The sequence below is a fragment of the Periplaneta americana genome, chromosome 9 (assembly GCF_040183065.1).
Source record: "Periplaneta americana isolate PAMFEO1 chromosome 9, P.americana_PAMFEO1_priV1, whole genome shotgun sequence".
NCBI classification, from domain to species: Eukaryota; Metazoa; Arthropoda; class Insecta; order Blattodea; family Blattidae; genus Periplaneta; species Periplaneta americana.
Window position 1 is genome coordinate 143470084 of NC_091125.1, and position 23541 is coordinate 143493624.

The window sequence follows — 23541 nt, forward strand, 5'->3', positions numbered from 1 at the left end:
CGGGCTAAAGCAGGGAGATGCACTATCACCTTTTTAACTTCGCTCTAGAATATGCCATTAGGAAAGTTCAGGATAACACAGGGGGTTTGGAATTGAACGCGATACATCAGCTTCTTGTCTATGCGGATGTTGTGAATATGTTAGGAGAAAATCCACAAACGATTAGGGAAAACGCGGAAATTCTATTTGATGCAAGTAAAGAGATAGGGTTGGAAGTAAATCCCGAAAAGACTAAGTATATGATTATGTCGCGTGATCAGAATATTGTACGAAATGGAACTATAAAAGTTGGAGATTTATCCTTCGAAGAGGTGGAAAAATTCAAATATCTTGGAGCAACAAAACAAATATAAATGACACTCGGGAGGAAATTAAACGCAGAATAAATATGGGAAATGCCTGTTATTATTCGGTTGAGAAGCTTTTGTCATCTAGTCTGCTGTCAAAAAATCTGAAAGTTACAATTTATAAAACAATTATATTACCGGTTGTTCTGTATGGTTGTGAAACTTGGACTCTCACTTTGAGAGAGGAACAGAGATTAAGGTTATTTGAGAATAAGGTTCTTAGGAAAATATTTGGGGCTAAGAGGGATGAAATTACAGGAGAATGGAGAAAGTTACACAACGCAGAGCTGCACGCATTGCATCCTTCACCTGATATAATTAGGAACATAAAATCCAGACGTTTGAGATGGGCAGGGCATGTAGCACGTATGGACGAATCCAGAAATGCATATAGAGTGTTAGTTGGGAGGCCAGAGGGAAAAAGACCTTTGGGGAGGCCGAGACGTAGATGGGAGGATAATATTAAAATGGATTTGAGGGAGGTGGGATATGATGGTAGAGACTGGATTAATCTTGCTCAGGATAGGGACCAATGGCGGGCTTATGTGAGGGCGGCAATGAACCCCCGGGTTCCTTAAAAGCCAGTAAGTAAGTAAGTATTAATAACTAAAAAACTAAGGATTTTCGGACATATGTTTATATGAGCTTTTTTTCTTGTTTCGGTGTGAGGAACATACCGCCAAGGTTTGTCAAAGTATTTCTGAAACACTCTGTATACAGTGCTTCTACACAGCTTGTATTTGCAGAAGTCTTAAGATATGGATTTATGCCGGATTATTCTTTATCTAAGCCTGATTGCGCCATTAAAGATCTGTGTGTACTGCTTTGTTATGAGAATTTAAAAATCATAGTGTGTACTTGAATATATAGTTGTAAATGGCATCATCTAGTACCACTTTTAACTGCGAAAGCCGAGCATGTAGTGTAAGGAGTGTTGGTGAAATCAGCTCCACGCCACAAAGAAGTACGTATCAAGATAAAACAAAAAGTGAAATCAGTTTGGAAACGAAAAATATTGTTAAGCATTATTGCCCAGTAAGAATTATATTATTTCATGAGCATATAAGGCTGGTGAACACAGCTGTAGTAAATTTAATTTGAATGTTACCATCAGCTTCTTGACTCAGGAACTGTTTTGTGCAGCTTTCTTCCTTCGTCGGATCAAGGGGTTAGGTACAGCTTACAGCAGTAAAATTTTTGGAAATATTCAACATTCTTTTCCTCCATTACTGTATCTTGTACAACAATGAAAATTGGTATGTGTATAACACTGTCCTTCTGCTATATGAAAAAAACATTTTTACGATTTATTTTTTATTTATTTATTTATTTATTTATTTATTTATTTATTTATTTATTTATTTATTTATTTTATTTTTTTTTATTTTTTTTAATAATAATAATAATATTTATTAATACTATACACTTGAGCTACATTAGGCATTGCAGCCCGAAAGAGCAGAAGCTCGTGCTCGGGCGCAGTTCAGATCAGTTATACAAAATATATCACAAAATTACGAGAGTTCATTGAGCACAATCACATTAACAAATGGTAAAATACATACAGCATGTAATAACAGGGTCTATATACAAATAGAAAATACAGAAGTACATGAATATTAGAGTAACAATTTTAACTCAATTAGCTTAAACAATTAAATAATTAATCTGATTTGTTTCTTAAATCTATGTGTGTTAAGTGTACTTAGCTCAGGGTAAGCTCTAATTAATGTATTATATATTTTGGGTCCAAAATTTCTGCTGTGTTTTAATCCAGCAGTTGTGTGGCATTTGGGAGTATTTAGAAAGAAACTGTAGTTTTGTCTCGTCTGGTATTCATGAGGATCATATTTAAATTTATTGTGGTTTTTATGGAAGTAAATCAGCAATTTTTGTTTATAAATTTGTTCTAGATTTGATACGCCAAATTCCTGAAAAATTAATTTTGTTGGGTAATCAAAAGGTTTATATAGACAAATTTTGATAATTCTTTTTTGGAGCAGATTTAAAGGACGGAGAGTCGATTTTGCCATTCCTCCCCAACCTAAAATACCATACTGAATTATTGATTGAAACAGAGCTAAGTACACATAAACAGGTATATAAGAGCGTAGAATGGAAAATTTGTGGATTGTTTTACGCAATCTGTTACACAGAAAGGAGATATGCTTGTCCCATTTTAAATGTTGGTCAATAATAATGCCTAAATATTTAACTTGTGAGGATATACTCAAAGCGTTACATGAGCAAGTAGGTAGGTTACAATCATGTATAGTTATACTTATATTATTATTTATTTCTAGTTGCTCAAGGCCATGTGATGTTAATGAAAATGGTATTAATTTTGTTTTAGAAACGTTCAAAGAAAGTAAGTGAGCATCCAGCCATTCTTTAATAATATTAATACCACTGTTAGAATTTTGATAAGTTTCATTCCAACTCGAACCGCTAAATATAACCACAGTATCATCAGCATAAGAATACAGAGTACCAGAATATTTCTCAATGTCAATTTTAAGTAAATCGTTGATATATATTAAAAACAAAACAGGACCTAAAATCGTCCCCTGAGGTACACCTATATCAATGTTACGTGATTTACTAAGGTGATCATTTATTTTAGTTGCTTGAGTTCTGTTACTTAAGTAAGATTTAAATAATTTTAAAGCAATTCCATTAATTCCTAATCTATCCATTTTATTCAAAAGTATACTGTGATTGACCGTATCGAAAGCTTTTTGTAAGTCTAGAAAAATTCCTAGACATTTATTTCCTACATCTAATTCTTGAATTATTTTTGAGGTAACTGCCATAATAGCATCATCAGTGCACAAATTTTTTCTGAAACCAAATTGATTATCATTTAGTAGTTCATTTTTTTCTAAAAATGTTATTAACCGTGTTTTTATACATTTTTCAAATACCTTAGAGAGACTGGTTAATAGTGAAATGGGTCTGTAATTATTAAGATTACTTTTGTCACCAGACTTGTGAATTGGTATCACCACAGCATGTTTTAGGGCTGAGGGAAATACACCTTGAGATATGCACAAATTAAATATAAAGGCAAGTGGTTTATAAATAGCTTCGATAATAAGTTTCAGGGTATTTGTTGTAATACCATCAATACCAGGAGCCACATTATTTTTTAAACTGTTTACAATATTAATGATTTCACATTCGTTTACAGGAAACATAAACATAGATGATATACTTTTATTATAAAGCTTATAGTGATGAGTACCAAATACTTTCTTTTTTATATTAGATACGATGTCATGACTTACATTAGTAAAATGATCGTTAAATTCATTTGCGATAGTTTCCTTATTTTCAATTGTTATTCCATTTCGACTTATAATTGTCTTTAATATACTATTTTTATTACATTGGGTGTCAGTAGCTTCGTTTATGGTCTTCCAAAATTGCTTTGGATTATTTATTTATTTATTTATTTATTTATTTATTTATTTATTTATTTATTTTATTTATTTTTTTTTTTTTTTTTTTCCAAAATTCAGAATAGTGGTAGTTCACTGTGCAGTGATTAAGCTTTTACCTCGTAACTCATAAACTTGTTAAATTTTTCGTGTTCTCTGTCTTTTATTTTATTCTGAAATTCATGTTTACAATATCATGCTCTTTCAACTATATTTCTTAATAAATAATATCTTTTTTATTTTGTGTTAGAAGAAAATACTGATATTTGACCATTTTTAAAAATGGATTTATTTTTTATCAGACAATCTGTCAAAGGCAGAGAAGTGATTTTGCATCATATTGTAAATATGACATGCATGAATACACACACAAAATTTCATCACAGAATGTTGGATAATTTTTGAGTTATGAGAGAAACGCTTCATCACTGCACAGTGAACTGCCACCAATTTTAATTTTGAAAAAAAAAAAAATAATAATTTTTTTTAATCGTAAAAATATTTTTTTTCATATAGCAGAAGGACGGTGTTTTACACATACTAATTTTCATTATTGTACAAGATACAGTAATGGAAGAAAAAAAAAGTTGAATATATCCAAAATGTTATTATTGTAAGCTGTACCTAATCCCTTAAATGAACTCTCCGGATTAGTAAGAATCTATTTTTGATGATAAATAATTAAATACCTTTTATTTAGAATTTTTCAATTTTTTGACGTAAAATACGTCTTTCTCCGCACCGAGTATGAACACCCGTTCCGGCGTCCGGGTTAAACAGAAGATGACGGAATTTTAAATTTTCATTTTTTTTTTTTCATTTCACTTATTATATTCCATAGATCATTCATTAGCAATGAAGCTTTAAGATGTGCAACAAGTCAAAATTTTACAAGATCACAATAACAATTTTTACAATTTTCTTACAATTTCAATTTCAATTTTTTACAATTTTTTGACGAGATGTAGTGAGATGAGGTGAGGCCGAAGATTCGTCAACAAATTATGGTTGGGGAAAACCTTGGAAAAAACCCAACCAGTTAATCAGACCACAAACGGGGGTGAAGTGAAGAGAGACCGAGGACTTGCCATAGACCACCCGACATCAGTCCCACGGCTGGAGAAATGCTTTCTGTAACAAAATTATGAGTAGAGAACGAATTTCTAGTTCTACCTATTTTGTTTGCTACGTCCTAAACCTATGTTATTAAGATATCTCTATGTTTCATGTACAGAGAATCTCTCTATTAAAATTCTATAGAATCTAAAGTGTCTAAATGAACCATAAAGTCCTATAAATTTCTAAAAGCTATGTTTGTGCCTAAAATAGCCTTTTTAGTATTTTTTATATTTATTTAAAATAAAAATACTAGTACCAGAAATGCAAGAATGCCCAAAAAACTAAAAAAAAAAGCTATTTAAATGTAAAAAAGTTATCTTACAGACAAACACTGGTCTGGCAAGTTCGTTCCATATTGGTCTTAAAAGGAGAGGGAAAAAGATTTTACCTAATTTCCTGGAACAAAAGTTCGTTTGGAAAAGTTTATCCTAACATAAAAGGCTAGTAGGTTGTTCAGGTTAGGCGACAGCTTACAAATTAGTTTTTGCGTCATTGCATCCCCGTTATGTGGAATGAAACTGACTGATAGAATTTTTAGTCTTCAGTTTAGTAGCACTCCTTGTCAACACCAATTCTTTGTACTGTATACATAAATTCCATCTAAAAGTTGATATTAGGTAAAATTAAAAAGTTGTATAATTTTATATAACCTACTAAAAGCCCATTATTGGATTTTATAAAATCTTAGTCTCTCCTTTTAGCACCTAGAAATCCGTTCCCTAACTATGAATCAAGTCGAATACTAATATTGTTACAACTTAGGTCATGAACCAATATAACTTGTGTAACCAAATCCAATGAACGTACAAGACGTAACTTCAACGAAGTCCACCGCTGTGGAGTAAAGGCTCATTCACAATGAAAATTAAACATAACGTAAGCGTTAGCTTAAGAATATAAACGTTACGGTAAAATCAAGAAGTCATACCATCATTCACGATGGGAACATAAACATAACCGCAAACATACTTGGTAACCATGGAAACATAACAACGACGCCATTTCCTCATATTCTGTCGTATACTTCAGCCTCCACGATTTGAAGCGGTTGGCCTTCGTTGGGCGCCAAAATATGAAGCGGTTGGCCTTCGTTGGGGCGCCAAAATATGCAGCGGTAGCCAGACCTCGTTGGGACGCCACAATATGAAGCGGTCGCCGGTCGTTGTCGTTGGGGCGCCATAATATGCAGCGGTCGCCGGTGGTCGTTGGGGCGCCAGAATCTGCGACGGCTGTCGGCTCTCGCGTCGTATATGGAAAGTATCTCAAGGAAGCACGTCGATGTCAATAATTAACTATGTACACTGATTAATTTGGGCGCCAGCCTCCTCGAGATTACTCCGGTAGAGGTATGAGATTCCCAGGTCAGCTGCAAAAACGGTCGGGACATGGGGTTTGGGAGACGTGCTCGTAGGTTGAAATGATGTAGGCGCACACCAGAAGTTGTTGGTAAGAACTATGAAAACGTTTATTATTATTATTATTATTATTATTATTATTATTATTATTATTATTATTATTAAGTGTTCGTTTCAGGTTAGCAGAAATGCGCGTCCAAGTGTATAATTTACTGCTCTCACTTTCTACAAGTTGGTAGACTAATTTCTGAGTTCACGTAATAATATATTTTGTACTATAAAACACCAGTAATATAACTGACAGTTGATAACGTGATGAGAGAAAAGAATTCAGACTTACAATAATGATGCAACACACGACTTCTTACTACACCCACTAAAAAATTCTAAGTCCGTAAATTGTTATACTCCCGAGTTAGGTTCGCCGAGAATATGTGGAGTGCGTCCTCTCCGAACGCTGTCTATCTGCCTTCTCCCTGTCTGCCAAATCTACCCTCTATTTTCAACCACCAAACATACAATTTCGCCCTCCTATCTATATATCACGTGTCTCTATTAAGAATCCTGATTGGCCATGATTACACTTACGTCACTTAAGACGCGTTCTTCGAAAATTGTTCGTTAACTAGAACATCCCCTTACTTCCGGCGTCCTGACAATTCTCTGACATATACCAGATCATCTCTTTTGGAACCTGGCTTGGCGTCATCTTGCTGACCATCCGCAGGCAAAGTCCATACATTCCCTCATCAGTCAACTCCACGCCTGGACACATGTTTCCTGTCAGCGTAGCGTCGCTTCGGCCTTCCTGTCCACCTGTTACTTCCGCCTCACATTCTGAAACTTACTTACACGTCCGCGCATCCTATCCTTATAAGAATATTAACACGAAATACTAATCTAATGAAAATCTCCTTATGCTATACGAGGAACCGTCTCAGATTGTGTTCTGTTTGCAAATCACGTAAGCATAAGCATGAAAGTTTGGAGTTTGCAAACTTTCATGTTAACGTCTTACGGTAATGTTTATGTCAATGCTTATGTGAATCATTGTGAATGATCTCATTTGGTAACCTGGGCGCAAACTTCTGTGTTTATGTTACGGTTATGTTTAATTTTCATGTTAGCATGTCCGACAGTGAAACGAGCAGACCCGGATTCGATTCCTGGATTGGATTTTTTCTGAGGTCTTTTCCATCTCAAACAATTAATTATTGCTGGGTAACTTTCGGAGTTGGACTTTGGATTCATTCCGCTTTAATTAATTTCAACTTCATCTATCATCTTTCAGTAGATTCAGATTCACTGAAGATGCAGTAGATGTAGTACCGTGGTTTTAACGCATATCGTATCTGAGGAAGCTGCAGAAGTTCCAGGGGGACTCTGTCGGACCTCGGTGATTTGTAGCGGAATCGATAGGCGACACATAATAGTGAATACGATATCCACAGTAACGCGATCTTCAGATCAATGTAGGATGCAGCAGGATGTAGTAACGTGACTTGCGAATAGATGGCATCTATTTGAGGAGACTGCAGAACTCTCAGTGGGACGAAGGGTCGTTTTTGGTTGGTCGCTCGGTCTCCTCCGGACCTGGATGTTGCTTAACTGAATCGATAGATGGCACTAAAGAGTGAAACAAAATACTTACAGAATTGCGATCCTGTGGACTTCAATAATCATCTTAATCATAATTATAATAATCAGCTTAACACAATAAGCAAACCTTCCTAAGAAGAAAAAATAGTAACGACAAGTGAATGATTTTAGATCAGGGCTGGGCATCGGGAGCGGAACCAGTCTCTAAACGGGGATGCTTAATATTCATCCGTCACTGAATCAACGCTGCGTGGTGTTCGGCAGGGAAGAAAGGGAATGAAGAGAAATCATATGGCTCCCCGTGAGAGAGTAGAATCCGCTCTTGCTGCCCAGCCCTGTTTTAGATTTTGGTACTGAAGTAGTACATAGAGTGCATTCTCTACATAGTTTGTTATATGTTTCAATTTTTGTTCTTCTTTTGTCCATTATTGTTGTTGCTAATCATGTAAATATTGGTAGATATTCTGTAATTTATGTTCGTCCATGTTGCTTTGTTCTAGGAGGAAGGGTGTCCCTCCACTTTCTGATATAATGGTACGCAAAATCATTTTATCAGCTCTTCGGAGAGGAATTGAAGAGTCCAGTGGAACAGAACATAAAAATGAAGAAACTGAAAAGAGACGGATAGCACCTCAGGTAGGAAAATGGTGGCAGTTCAGTAGACATTGTTAAAAACGTAGCTGATGTACTTTTTCTCGTAAAGTTGTACACATTTCATAATCATGCAGTCATTTTTAATGTTGCCAATGGTGTTTAACTTTATAGTTTATTTTATTCATTTCTCATTCAAAATTCAAACATAAATGAAGTCATTCAGAATACACCCAGATAACACAGTATCGTAATTTATAGTATAAGAGAGTAAAATTAGACTTTATCCGCGAGTAGAAAGTTGAGGCGAAGCCAAGGGTGATAATTTCCACCAACGCATAAAATTTGTTTACTCTCTGTACAATATTTTGTCCATTACTGGTACCTATCTAAATTTAATTTTAAATTGTAGGCCTTTTCTTTGTAATGTGTTGTTTGTGAAGAAATTATAAAATGAATAGTGGCTTGTGCAGCAAATGTTGCAAACTAAGTTCATTAGACGTTCAAATAAAAATTTTTCAGATTTATTTTCAATGAAGAATACCAGACATTTTGAAAGTTATTTGCTTCCATAATAATGAAACATACTCCCTCTGAATGTTTGTTTTATGCCAAATACATTTTTCTTGAACCTATCCACCTTAGTTTTTGAGTTTCAACGCGAAAACGCAAGTAACAATGTCAGGACGATCAGTGGATTTTTCATGTGGGAGTAAAGCAAAAGCTATTTCAGGTCATTGTGGGTTGTAGGTAAAAGCTAAAAAATTGTCAGGTTTGCTACGCTTTCGAACAATAGACATAGCATCTTGGTATAGTTGCTGCATGTAGAGCTTCAAATGTAGAGGGTAAAATCATTTTATTCTGCTAAGAGATCTTGCTGCAATGATCAGAAGACTACATAATTTTGTAGGCTTCTTATTTTGTCAGTAAGTAATACCTTTTGGTCTTTCTTTAGGAACTGTAATTTTTGCGCTCTCTCGAGCCAATACTGAAGAGAATGACGCATATAAATATCTACACCACACCGCCATTAAGTATATGAAAAAAAACCAACCCCACTTGATTAATAACTATAACTATAAAAGTATTTGATTTTTAATAACAATATTATCTGACGTAAGTTTTGTAGTAAATTATAGAAATGAAGATCTAATTTAAGATATTCTCTACATCTACTTACATAACCTCAAAACGTTTCACTTTCATATCATCAATATAGCATTAATATGTATAATTAATTAAAACTAGTCGCATCATGCCATTAACTATAATAATATTTCATTTATAATGGTATTAATGTCATCAAACCACAGTTTTGTAGAATTTAATATCCAATTCACAGCTGTACTTAGAAAATTACACACCGCAGAATCAGACCTGTAAATTATTTTTAGTAAGTCTTGAAGTTTTTAATAACCAATTGAATTTGAGCTCTAAATTGCTCTAAATATGTCAGCAATCCTGCAGGTCATGGCCTTTGTGTAATATCCTATTGTTTATTGTAGTATGTGTTTTGTTTTATACTGAAATGCAATTAGTTATCAAAATTTACGAAAGATGGATTTTTTAAAATAGGAAAATTATGTAGGAAAACTAACGCTTCACTGAAAGTTACTATTTTTCTGAAAATTCATGAATGCCAAGCTTGAAAATGGGGGGTCATTCATTAAAATCCTTTCAGCCGTTTTCCCGTAATTTCCATTACCAGTTCAAATTATAGATGCGCATTTTATTGTTGCTAATGTTTTCACAAGTGAATTAAAAACTATTAATTCATTGCTGTGAATAATGCCATTGTTTAGGTTGCTAAGGACGGTGAAATAAAGAATAGCATAACAGCATATTAAGTACAAATTTACACAAAAAGAAACAAAATTAACAAATTATAGACAAATAAAATTACGTATCAGATTTGAGGGAATTGAATTACAACCACAAGCAATAGATTTTGAAAAGAAAATGCATTATGAACCCTTCTTTACTTATCTAGAAGAGAAATACCTCATACCCGTTTGTCTCTGGGAAGTAATTGGCTTTCTCTTTGATGCAAGGGGCACTATCTCCATATTTTGTATCAATGTCTTTCATTGCTTCCATATTGATCTTTTGGAACTCCAAGATATAGCCATTAATGTTTTAAGACCGTCCTTGTTAATTGTTAATAATGATATTTGCAGAATTTAAAATAAATTATTCCTGTCAAGGATAGCTGCCCCCCTCCAAAAATAAAATAAACAATTGTTAAATTAATGTTGTTGATCTACTAGTAATTTAGGTGCTGTTACCGCTCGGTACCCCTTTTTCAAGGCCGCTATCCTTTTTTAGATTTTTCTCTCTTAAAAAAGATGCTCAAACAAGCAAACTTACAGTCACCGAGGTAACTTTGTCGGCTGAGGCGTTTGCCTGCCGATCCAGAGTTTGCGCTTGGCGTGGATTCGATTCCCGCTTGGGCTACCTGGTTGGGTTTTTCCGAGGTTTTCCCCAACCATAAGGTGAATGTCAGATAATTTATGGCAAATCCACGGCCTTATCTCGCCAAATACCATCTCGATATCACCAATTCTATCGACGCTAAATAATCTAGAAGGTACTTGATACAGCGTCGTTAAATAACCAACTAAGAAAAAAACAAGCAAACTTCTGCAGTGAATATGTCTTTCCTCTCTCTTAGCGAATTTTCCGCATAGTATAGTTTGACGAACAAAATTATTTCCATCGTGATACAATAATAATGCATTCATTACTTTTTGTTATTTAAAATGACAAACCTTCCTTATTTTATTTTTTATCGTTTTAAAGATAATTTGAACTGAGTGCTATACATAGTACTGCTCGCATTTTCGTATCGTATAATATTGTATTACAAACGTGTCTTTCAGGTTGTGTTGGCAGTGCAGCATTTCTTAAGCACAATGGCAATGGGGATGAGTATGGGCCATTCAGCTGTGCTGTTACCCCAGCTGCAAGAAGAGGACAGTGAATTTGTGGTTGATGACGAAACCGCGTCATGGATAGGTAATATTCTCCATTTTCTGGCCATAATACTTTTAGCGCCTGTGCCACATCTTTTTTTTTTCTTTCTAATTACTTCAGTTCACTGAATTTCGTAAACTTTACCCGAGGAATTAAAGTTTGCATTCAATCACGTCTTTTATCAAGTTTATAATATGCTTTTGATCAGACAGCAAGCTATAATCGATTGGTTGATTGGCAAACTTACTCGTGTTAAATTACATAAGCAACTGTGGCTTACAGCTATTTCGGTGCTTTCACACCATGCTCAGAGCCTACTAGATCTCGGCGTCATCTCGAACTTCGCTGCCTGTTGTGGGGGTGCGTTTGCTTGTTGAAAAGTGTTGAAACATAGAGTCAAATAGTGTGTGTGTTCTGAAATTGATCTGTGTGTTGAGAATTTGATCGGGGTGTGTTTTCGTGTGTGTGTGTATATTTCATATTGTTCTAGTGTGTTGAGTTTTTGGTTCTTGGGTTGTATGTGTAGGAATTCCATGTTTGTATTTATGTTATTGTATGGATGGTTGGCATTGGTCATGTGTTCGGCGTATGTGGATGTATTGTGTCCTCTGGTTATTGCTTTAATGTGTTCTTTGTAGCGTGTTTGGAATGATCTGCCTGTCTGTCCAATGTAGAACTTGTCGCAACTATTACCTACATGTGAGTTTGTATAGGTCTACGCCTGTGTGATTGTATTTATTTGTGTGTGTTGTTTGTGTGTTGAGATGTTTTTGTAGTGTGTTTTCTGTTCTGTGTGCTATGTTGTATTCGGCATTTACTTAGACTAGCCGACCTTGGGGTCGAATCCATGAACTCCTGAATGCAGGGCAGCTATGCTAACCAAACCACGTCACCACAGTGTTATAGGTATAATTTCTTCTTTGCAGCTAGCGTCTACATGTTCATCAGTCCTTTTGGATGTCTTGTTGGAGGAGTACTGATTGATAAGATTGGGAGGCGGACAGGGATGATTATTGGAGGACTGATCTTCATCACTGGATGGGCAGTCATCGCTGCAGCAGTGTCTCCACTGATGCTCATCTGTGGCAGGATCTTGGATGGCCTAGCTGTGGGCATCATTACTTCTGCTAGTTCGGTAAGAAGGTAATTTACTGCGTGTACACAAGAAGTAACCAGTAGTGGCTCGTGGGGTTTAGTAATGGAGAGACTCTTGTTATGAAAAATCAAAATGTTAAAAAATTATTTTAAAAACGTTGAAAATGTAGGACAGGGCCGGGCATGAGAGCGGCTCCGTTTAGTCGGCCAGAGCTGCTCTCGCTCCGCAAGGCAAGCCAGAGCAGAACGCTCACTCGGTGGCGGACTCGCATTACAGCTACCTTCCCTGCATTAATATAACAAGAGCCACGGTTGTTATATTCATTCAGTCTGTCAGTACATAACAGTTTATAAGGATATTACATCAATCCATTGTACAGTACAGACTTTATAACACTCTTATTAATTTAATGAAATAAACTTCGCTCTATGCACACACACATAAATCATTAGGCTTATTTACATAACCCATACGCACAGTGATTTAACAATTACATAATGCTAGGCTATTAATAATATAAACATATGTAATAAAGGATTACAACAATATAATATAATATAATTTAATATAATATAATATGTAACTTTATATAATGTGATATGTGATATATCATAAACTGTAATGTACTATACTATGATATAACTTAATACTTGTATAATTTAAAATTATACTTACTTACTTACTTACTTACAAATGGCTTTTAAGGAACCCGAAGGTTCATTGCCACCCTCACATAAGGCCGCCAGCGGTCCCTATCCTGTGCAAGATTAATCCAGTCTCTATCATCATACCCCACCTCCCTCAAATCCATTTTAATATTATCCTCCCATCTACGTCTCGGCCTCCCTAAAGGTCTTTTTCCCTCCGGTCTCCCAACTAACACTCCATATGCATTTCTGGATTCGCCCATACGTGCTACATGTCCTGTCCATCTCAAACGTCTGGATTTAATGTTCCTAATTATGTCAGGTGAAGAATACGATGCGTGCAGTTCTGTGTTGTGTAACTTTCTCCATTCTCCTGTAACTTCATCCCGCTTAGCCCCAAATATTTTCCTAAGCACCTTATTCTCAAACACCCTTAACCTATGTTCCTCTCTCAGAGTGAGAGTCCAAGTTTCACAACCATACAGAAGAGCCGGTAATATAACTGTTTTATAAATTCTTTCAGATTTTTGGACAGCAGACTGGATGATAAGAGCTTCTCAACCGAATAATAACACGCATTTCCCATATTTATTCTGCGTTTAATTTCCTCCCGAGTGTCATTTATATTTGTTACTGTTGCATTACTAAATGTATAATAACTTATAATGCAATATAAATATCAAATAGATACTCTTCTTAATCAGTTGGAGTGTTTATGACAAATTAAACACTTCGCTAATCCACTGCTCTACACCAAAAAGAACTCCTCCTCCCATTATATATTAAAAGCAGTGGGAGTAGCGGGCCGCTTTAGTGTATGAGCTGAAGTTCAGTCTTCAAAGTTCGCCATTATACTGCAGTCACCATTGCACCGACATTGAATGACATACAATATGCATACGTCACAGCGCTCGGAAGAACCGCTCTTTAAAGCACAGAGAGCTCATTTCTCAGAATCACGTAATATGCCCAGCCCTGATTTAGGATGACGCAAACCATGCAAAGTGAGAAGACGTACTTTCTTACTTAATCGAATTAACACAGCATATTCCTGGAGGAGACGTATTTGTAAATACAGAGTCTTTTTGGGATTTTGTCGCCCATATACACGTGCGTGATTTTTGACGTGAATAGTCTGATCTTTCTGTCCGAGGTAGGCTATGCATGTCAGTATGAAAACGACACGTGACACTTTTCGACACGCCGTGGTCAACGCTTACAATCTAAGCTAAGTGACGTATACCATCGTGTAGAGGACATAATTGTTCACGAGATAACATCCGCAGATGACGTTATCCCAGCGCAGCGAGGGAAAACAAAATGGAGCCGATTGCAGAGCCATTTTGTTGTAATATCGTCTGTAACTTCAGACTGATTGGATGTATTTCGATGATCGAGATGTCATTTGAAAGGAAATGAAAAGTTATTTAGGGTATAATAAATTGTTGTACAGTGATAATTAAAACAAACAAATGGTACGCGTGTAAAATGAAATTTGGTGACAGAATTTCAAAATGTCGAAGATTGTCGCTCAGAAAGCTAAGACGAAATCGTTGATAGGACATCAGAGTGATAGAGGATATCGAGACGAATCGATTGGTGTGCCTAAAAGCAATGCTTAACGTTGTAGAGATTATAGGCACGTCTTAAAGCCGAGTGTGCGAATGGACAAGACACGTACGGCGCTTGATATTGACATGAAAAGGCGTCGTGAAGTACAAGAGCAAGCTGACGATACGATTCGAGTGCCTAAAAGTAATGCGAAGCTCAAAATAAATCGTAGCATTTATTTCGCCAGACCTCATAGACGTTTACACGCCTAAAAACACTTAAGTTTACGACTGAATTCGACACAACTTAACCCCGTATTTTTGTGATAATTATCTATATTCTTATATTGCTCCACTGAGACTTTTCTGCCGTCACTCAAGACTGGTAAATTAATTAAACTAAACGAAACATTTCCACTAGTGCATTGAAATGAAAAACTTTCGCTCTCTCGTATTCGTTCGAAAGTCTCGCACTCGAAAGCATTTCCTTTAAACGAAGAGTGCTCGTGTTCTTTGTGCAAGAGAACTGTTCGCTGCACACAAACAGTATTTTTTTTTTATTTTATTGGGTTATTTTACGACGCTGTATCAACATCTAGGTTATTTAGCGTCTGAATGAAATGAAGGTGATAATTCCGGTGAAATGAGTCCGGGGTCCAGCACCGAAAGTTACAGAGCATTTGCTAGTATTGGGTTGAGGGAAAACCCCGGAAAAAACCTCAACCAGGTAACTTGCCCCGACCGGGATTCGATCCCGGGCCACCTGGTATCGCGGCCAGACGCGCTGACCGTTACTCCACAGGTGTGGACCACAAGCAGTATGCGAGAGTAGATCATCCCAATGCTTGTAATGCCAATGTTGCTCTTTTTTGCTCGTGAGTTCACACAGTGCTTCGTATGACCAGCTGAGTTGATCACCACTGCTCTAAAACATGTTGACGAGGTAATTATGTTCGTGTGAAAGGATATTCGCATGAAGCAATCTAAAATCATTTAAATGTTTACTCGGAAGTGCACACAGCCTAAGTACTCACTTCAGCGACCTAATTTTAATATTTTTGTGCTCAATTTTACTTTCTTCTGGTATTTCAAATGGTATATCAATGAAAATTAAACTTACTTATTTTTCTACAGGGTGTCGCAAAACTCCATACTCAAACTCGTTAAATAACAATAGGTCGGAAACCAATAGTTACGTCAGTCGTCACCTTCGAACGCATCGCTGAGTAGAAACAAGCATCTCTGCGCATCACAAACACGTCACAATTAGCAGACTGCACACAGCTTTGGTAGAACATTGGATTGCACGGACCATTGCACGGCCTGCTCGTTTTCCTGACCTTACCCTATTCGATTTTTTTTTGTGTGTGTGTGTGGGGATATTTAAAGAGTTTAGTGTATGAAACGCCAATTGTGTCAGAGGAGGGCCTCGTTGCTCGGATTCTTGTAGCTGCCGATCACTTACAACATCAACATGGAGTATTTCAACGTATGAGAGATGCATTAACAGTAATTGACTCATTTTCATACCAGGAGCGAATAATTGCTTGGCAGAAAATTATTCATGTCTGGTAACAGTTGTAGAGCCACTTGTCAATGAAATATTTTACATTCGATCCCCGGCGCCGGACCGAATTTTTGTCCTTTAATAACCATTGTTACTAAAAAAAATATTAACATCATTCAATAGGACGGAAAGAAATGCAGAAAAGTTTGTTCTGAGTGGTTTGAAAAGAAGGAATGGTTGACGGCATGTGGGAAAGAAAATCGTTATATTGTTTTTATTGTCTGTTTTTTTGGGGGGGCGAAACTCTGTGGACTAATAAGGGGTACAGATTTAAAGCATTTTTGTCTGAGAGAGTAGAATAACATGAAAATTCTACAACACAAGTTAACAACGCTATAGCATATAATACTTTAAGTGTTGTATTATTGTGGCAGTGGCAAAAAAAAACCGGACCAACTCTTGTAGCTGATTTTAGAGCCTTGTTCACTCCAGAGCACGATAGACTGGTAACTAAGACTTTCGTGGTTCGAATCCTGCCAGGGAAGGAAACTTTTTTTTGTTCCTTATTCAAATTTATTCCGAATACTTTTCGATTACTGGTAAAATTCATGTTCTGGGAATAATAAGTTAATTAAGTAGTAAAATATCGCTGCAATCAAATCAGCTCTGAAATCAGCTACAAGGGTCGGTCCGGTTTTTTGCCACTACTGTACATATATTTCCGTGCAGGAATTCTGTATTATCATATGATGAAGGATGGGTGTAACGGAGAAAAATTCTCTCCGATACCGGGATTCTAACCCGGGTTTTCAGCTCTATGTGCTGATGCTTTATCCATTAAGCCACACCGGATTCCAGTTCCCATGTCGGATTGAATCTCTCAGTTTAAGTTCCACTAAGGGAAATTAACTTTTTAGCACCTAGAAATCCGTTCTCTAATCATAAATGATACAGAGCGTTCAGCGTGTGTGTATTAGGCCTAACATCCAACAGTAATAGCTAATCATTGTCATTCAATATTTTGTCATTACTAAGACATTTTTAATCGTACATTCTTCAAAGTGTCGAACAGTGCTCTGGCTACTTTATATCTTAAAACAAAATAAGAACTAAGTTTTATGCTAGTTTAATAATAATAATAATAATAATAATAATAATAATAATAATAATAATAATTCACTTCATGGTATAGGCAATCAAATGCCTGTTCCGTCTTCAAAGTCCTCCAGCCATCGTTTCCTAGGTCTGCCACCAATCTTCTTCCTTTAGGATGATATTGCATTATTTGTTTAGTAAGTCTTGTATCTGGCATTCTATCGACATGTTCTTTCCAATTATGTTTAAAATCTTTTAATCTTTCATTTATATTAAAAATTTCTAGCTCTTCTCTTATGTTTTCATTTGTTATTAAGTCTCTCTTCATATATCCCTTCACATTTGTTAGAAATTTCATTTCTGTCGTCTGTATTTTGCTTTGTTGCTTCTTGGTTAATAATAATAATAATAATAATAATAATAATAATAATAATAATAATAATAATAATAATGATTTATTTTAGCTGGCAGAGTTGAGGCCGTAAGCCCTTCTCTTCCACTCAACCAGCAAAAAGAGTATATAGACCTACATACGCATGAACTTACAAAGAATTCAACAATTTGATTTAGATGAGAGTTACATGTATACAAGAGTTATTTACGAATTAAACAACAAACTACTATGAACTATTAATTAAACACTGAAATAAACTGTGTAGCAGAATTAAGCTAAAATATATAGAATGTTAATATATTTCAAATAATATTAGATAATAGAAAGAGATTATTATGAGACAATTTTGAAAATACAGCACAATCAGGATGAAGTCTGAAAGAAAGAAGTAACAATGTAGTCAGTGATTGTTTAAATCAGGATGTTAATGTCCAAGTCTCACTTCCGTATGCCAGCGTAGTTACAGCCATGAATTTATAAAACTTTAATTTTGTTTCTTTACGTATTTTATTTCTAAATGTTCTATTAATTGTTCCACATACTCTTTGAAAATTACATATTTTATTGTCCACGTCATATTCTTTATCAAAGCCAATATCACTTCCCAAATAATTAAAATGGCTTACCTGTTCTATGCAGCAGTTATTTATACCTATTTTTGTTCTAATCGGTTCCTTCCCTATAAATGCCATTACCTTTGACTTTATTAGAGAAATTTTCATATTATATTGTTCTCCAATTTCAGTAAGTTTAAAAATAGATTTTTGTAGGACAGACTCACTATTCTGAATAACAACTAAATCATCGGCAAATAACAGTATTATAATAATAATAATAATAATAATAATAATAATAATAATAATAATAATAATAATAAAAGTAATAGTAATAATAATAAAAGTAATATTATTATTATCGGTATTATTATTATTATTATTATTATTATTATTATTATTATTATTATCATTGTTAGTATTATTATTGTTGTTGTTATCATCATCATCATCTCAATCAGAAGACATATTTTATTTTCGACAAATTGATTAAAGAGAAATACAGTATTAACGAATACGTGGAAGCAGTCTCATCACATACCAAATGTCTCTTGGCGCTCGGAAGAAGATAGCATATCTACCGACAGCAAAAATGCCATATTGCAGGCCCGATCTAAAAACACTTTAATTATACCATTCGTGAGTTCTTAATTTTCCTATGCTTAAAAAGAGAGAAGATTACTGAAAATCTTATATGACATGTTCACAGGTTCTCTTTGACGAAATGGCGCACCCACGTCTACGTGTCACTGTATTGTGTCTGGCTTCCTCTATCATGTCAACTGGAATGCTCATCATTTCTTTGTTTGGAGCATTCTTGCACTGGCGAACAGCAGCAGGTGTCGCAGCCGTCCCAACCATCATCCAGCTGCCCATCCTAATGTTCGTGGTTTGTGAGACACCCACTTACCTGGTGAAGAAACAAAGATACAAAGACGCAGAGAAATCGTTACGCTGGCTGTGGGGTCAACATGAAACAAAGGTACCGTACATTTTTATTGTTTTCAATAATAACTTGGAATGAATATTGTAAGTGACTTATTCTGTCGTTACCTACTTCAAGAACGTCCGATGATTACTCATTGGATACTACGGTGATAAAAAGTTTGTTTCCTTAATTGTATCATTCCTGATTGTTGATTGTATCTAACTTATATTAATTAATTAAAATTGTATCTTTCCTGATTGTTGATTGTATCTAACTTATATTCATTCATTAATTGTATCATTCCTGATTATTGATTGTATCTAATTTATATTAATTCATTAATTATATAATTCCTGATTACCGGTATTGACTGTATCTAACTTATATTAATTCATTAATTGTATCATTCCTGAGTGTTGATTGTATCTAACTTATATTAATTAATTAATTAATTAAAATTGTATCTTTCCTGATTATTGATTGTATCTAACTTATATTAATTCATTAATTGTATCATTCCTGATTATTGATTGTATCTAACTTATATTAATTCATTAATTATGTCATTCCTGATTATTGATTGTATCTAACTTATATTAATTCATTAATTGTATCATTCCTGATTGTTGATTGTATCTAAAGTCGACGGCAATTCGGAACGCGGTAGTCTGCTAGCGTTTGCGTCGAGAGAGACAGATAGAGAGGGCAAGGCAGCGTACAACATTGCCACATCGTACTTCACGCACACTTGCAATACAAATAGCGCAGGAGAGAATTTAAATTATCAAAAGACAATAATGACCTTAGCCTTTGATTACTGTAAGCATGACACTAAAAAAACTCTGTTTTCTTCACTAACGATATTTTTGCACGGTTCTCAGTCCCACACCACATGCTTCTGCAGTCGTTTCTTGCACGTTGGCAACGTTGCAGCCAGCATCAAGATGGCCGGCAGCGTTGTGCTCGTCAACGTTTTTAAAATAATTATACACCTTAAACACTATTTTCCGCGCCTGCCTTGTTTTTTTACAGTCTCTTCTTCCATTTATTTATCTTACACACACAGTAAATGTTAGTTCTACTTATTCAATGTATTGAAACACTCATATGTGAACAAACAAACTTAGGAAATACTTGTTACAGACTGATTCCGATTGGTTCTGCTGTACAAGCTTGTGACGTCACATGCCAGAAATGCTACGACGCATATAGCAGCTGACCACCTTCCGAACTGCCGTCTAGTTTAACTTATATTAATTAATTAATTAATTAATTAATTAATTAATTAATTAATTAATTAATTGTATCATTCCTGATTGTTGATTGTATCTAACTTATATTAATGCATTAATTGTATAATTTATAATTATTCATCCATTCACAGTTTTCTACCCAAAGGCAGATCTTTCACTGTAAACTCAGCATTCTCCAATCTTCCCTCATTTCCGCTTACGATTCTAAATCTTAATGTTGTCGATCATCTGATATATTATGCCCCGAACTTTTCTTCCGTTCATCATTACTTCCAGTGCATCCTTCAGTAGGCATTTCCTTCTTAGCCAGTGACATAGCCAATTTCTCTCTCTCTCTTCCTGATAGATTTCAGCATTATTCTTTCTTCATTTCATTCACTCTTTTTAACACAGTTTCATTTCTTATTTTGACGGTCCATTTCACACTCTCCATTCTTTTCCTTATCCACATTTCAAATGCTCCTAGTCATTTCTCCACACTCCACACAAAGCATTCACTAGTCTTTTCCTTAGTTCTTTTTCCAGAGGTTCATAGAAGGTGCTTCTTTTTCTATGAAAAGCTTCCTTTACCATTGCTATCTTCCTTTTGACTTCCTAGCAGCAGCTCATGTTACTACTCAGGGTGTGAATTGATGGGGAGATTGTCCCTCCTGGAGAATTGCTGTCCCTATCAGGTACAATATTTATTCCCTTCAGATGCCTAACTTATAATTTCCGTATTTTACGTTGTTTAGTCAAATGTCCGAAGACAAGTTTGAACCTCATAAGTGACACCAATAAGGCATCACTCATGAGACAACTAAGCCAGGAGATAATTTGGTAATATGGCCAGTTTCTTTCCCCCTCCATTGCATACATCGCCGACTAACTACATATGACACTAGTCAGACTTCATATATAATAAACAATTGTTATTTCTCTGACACATATCGTCAAGTGAGATGTAGACTACTGCCTGGTAATAGACGTACAGATACGGAAATAAAATTTGGAGCTCCCTTATTGTATAACTTTCGCTTACAACACAACACACTCTGCATGTGCAATAAACAAGAGCCCTTCATATATGCTACTTGTGGACAGTCATGCGAAATTGTTGCCTACATACGGTGGACTCCCATCAAGACTTGCTCGAAATTGTAATTTCGTATCTGTATATATCAGCCAGAACCTCAAGCAGAAGTATATTTTATAGTATATATTATTTATTAATGCTACACATAACAACGAATCTATTTCTTCTTTTAATATAAATTGAGCAAACAACAATACCAGTCTGCCAATATTGTTAATTACCTATAGACATTAATAATTGATTAAATGGCGATCTTACTAGTGTTAATTGTGTATGTGCGGCTTACAGCTGTTTCGGTGCTTCTTCACACCATCCTCAGAGCCTACTAGATCTCGGCGTCATCTCGAACTTCGCTGTCTGTTGTGTGGGTGCGTTTTATTCCATTTTGAATCTTGCGTACACCACTTTTAACACTTGAATATAATTAATTGATGAACTAGTGGACTTACTCGTGTTAAATATGTAATATTTGTCCGGCTTACAACTGTTTCACTGTAAGCCGGACAAATATTACATATTTAACACGAGTAAGTCCACTAGTTCATCAATTAATTGCGTTTTATTGTTGAAAAGGGTTGAAATGCGGTGTCAAATAGTGTGTGTGTTCTGAAATTGATGTGTGTTGAGAATTTGATCAGGTTGTGTTTTAGTGTGTCTGTATATTTCATATTGTTCTAGTGTGTTGAGTTTTTGGTTTTTGGGTTGTATGTGTAGGATTTCCATGTCTGTATTTATGTTATTATATGTGTGGTTAGCAAATAACACAAACAAATAAATACAACCACACAGGCGTTTACAAACTCACATGCTATAGTTGCGACAGTTTCTACATTGGACAGACAGGCAGATCATTCCAAACTCGATACAAAGAACACATTAAAGCAATAACCAGAGGACACAATACATCTACATATGCCGAACACATAACTAATGCTAACCACACATAAAATAACATAAATACAGACATGGAAATCTTACACATACAACCCAAAAACCAGAAACTCAACACACTAGAACAATATGAAATATACAGATACACTAAAACACACCCTGATCAAATTCTCAACACACAGATCAATTTCAGAACACACACACTATTTGATACCACATTTCAACACTTTTCAACAGTCGAACGCACCCACACAACAGGCAGCAAAGTTCGAGATGATGCCGAGATCTAGTAGGCTCTGAGGATGGTGTGAAGAAGCACCGAAACAGCTGTAAGCCGTACATACTTACACAATTAACACGATTAAGATCGCCATTAAATAAATTATTTATATTCAAGTGTTAAAAGTAGTGTACGAAAGATTCAACATTGACTATAGACATTATTTTTTATTTGAAGCTATCCACTTGTCCTACTCTCTTATTTCCAATTCGCAAGTTTATCTTCTTTATTTTCTTTCCGACAACAGTAGTCTTCATCTTGTCTGCATTTATTTTATCTTCATCCCGTTCTGCTAACAGCTGCCATCATCATTTTGCTCCATTAGCATATAACTTACCTTAGTATTATTTCTTATTCTGCTAACATTATATCATCAGCAAATCTTATGTATTATCGCCACGCTCTCATGGTTAACATTCGGCAGGTCTTTGATCGGCCTCGTGCGTAACATTCGGCAGGTCTTTGATCGGCCTCGTGCGTAACATTCGGCAGGTCTTTGATCGGCCTCGTGCGTAACATTCGGCAGGTCTTTGATCGGCCTCGTGCGTAACATTCGGCAGGTCTTTGATCGGCCTCGTGCGTAACATTCGGCAGGTCTTTGATCGGCCTCGTGCGTAACATTCGGCAGGTCTTTGATCGGCCTCGTGCGTAACATTTGGCAGGTCTTTGAAATTTAATTGTATTATTGTTCTCAATTTCAATATTGCAACCAATAAGCTGCTTTCATTATAAAATGACATCTACTTGTCTAATCCACGTGGACTAAAACCGATGTTGCAATGTCTTGTGCTGAGGACGAACATTAAGGTATGTGATTAAAAATTATTATTAAAGAGTTATTATAAAG

At 35.5% G+C, this 23541-nt stretch overlaps 1 protein-coding gene across 2 annotated transcripts in view; it reads left to right on the forward strand.

Moving 5' to 3' along the window:
* LOC138706589 (facilitated trehalose transporter Tret1-like) overlaps positions 1 to 23541 on the forward strand; it is a 45376-nt gene that overhangs the window by 14649 nt on the left and 7186 nt on the right. The window contains exons 1-5 of one of the 2 annotated variants that reach the window (XM_069836083.1): positions 1182 to 1311; positions 8361 to 8496; positions 11331 to 11466; positions 12351 to 12559; positions 18977 to 19249. In XM_069836083.1, coding sequence (XP_069692184.1) covers positions 8392 to 8496; positions 11331 to 11466; positions 12351 to 12559; positions 18977 to 19249 — 723 coding nt within the window. In that variant the 5' untranslated portion in view covers positions 1182 to 1311; positions 8361 to 8391. Of the gene's footprint in view, positions 1 to 1181; positions 1312 to 8360; positions 8497 to 11330; positions 11467 to 12350; positions 12560 to 18976; positions 19250 to 23541 lie in introns of those variants that run through there. The other variant, XM_069836082.1, reaches the window with a different exon arrangement.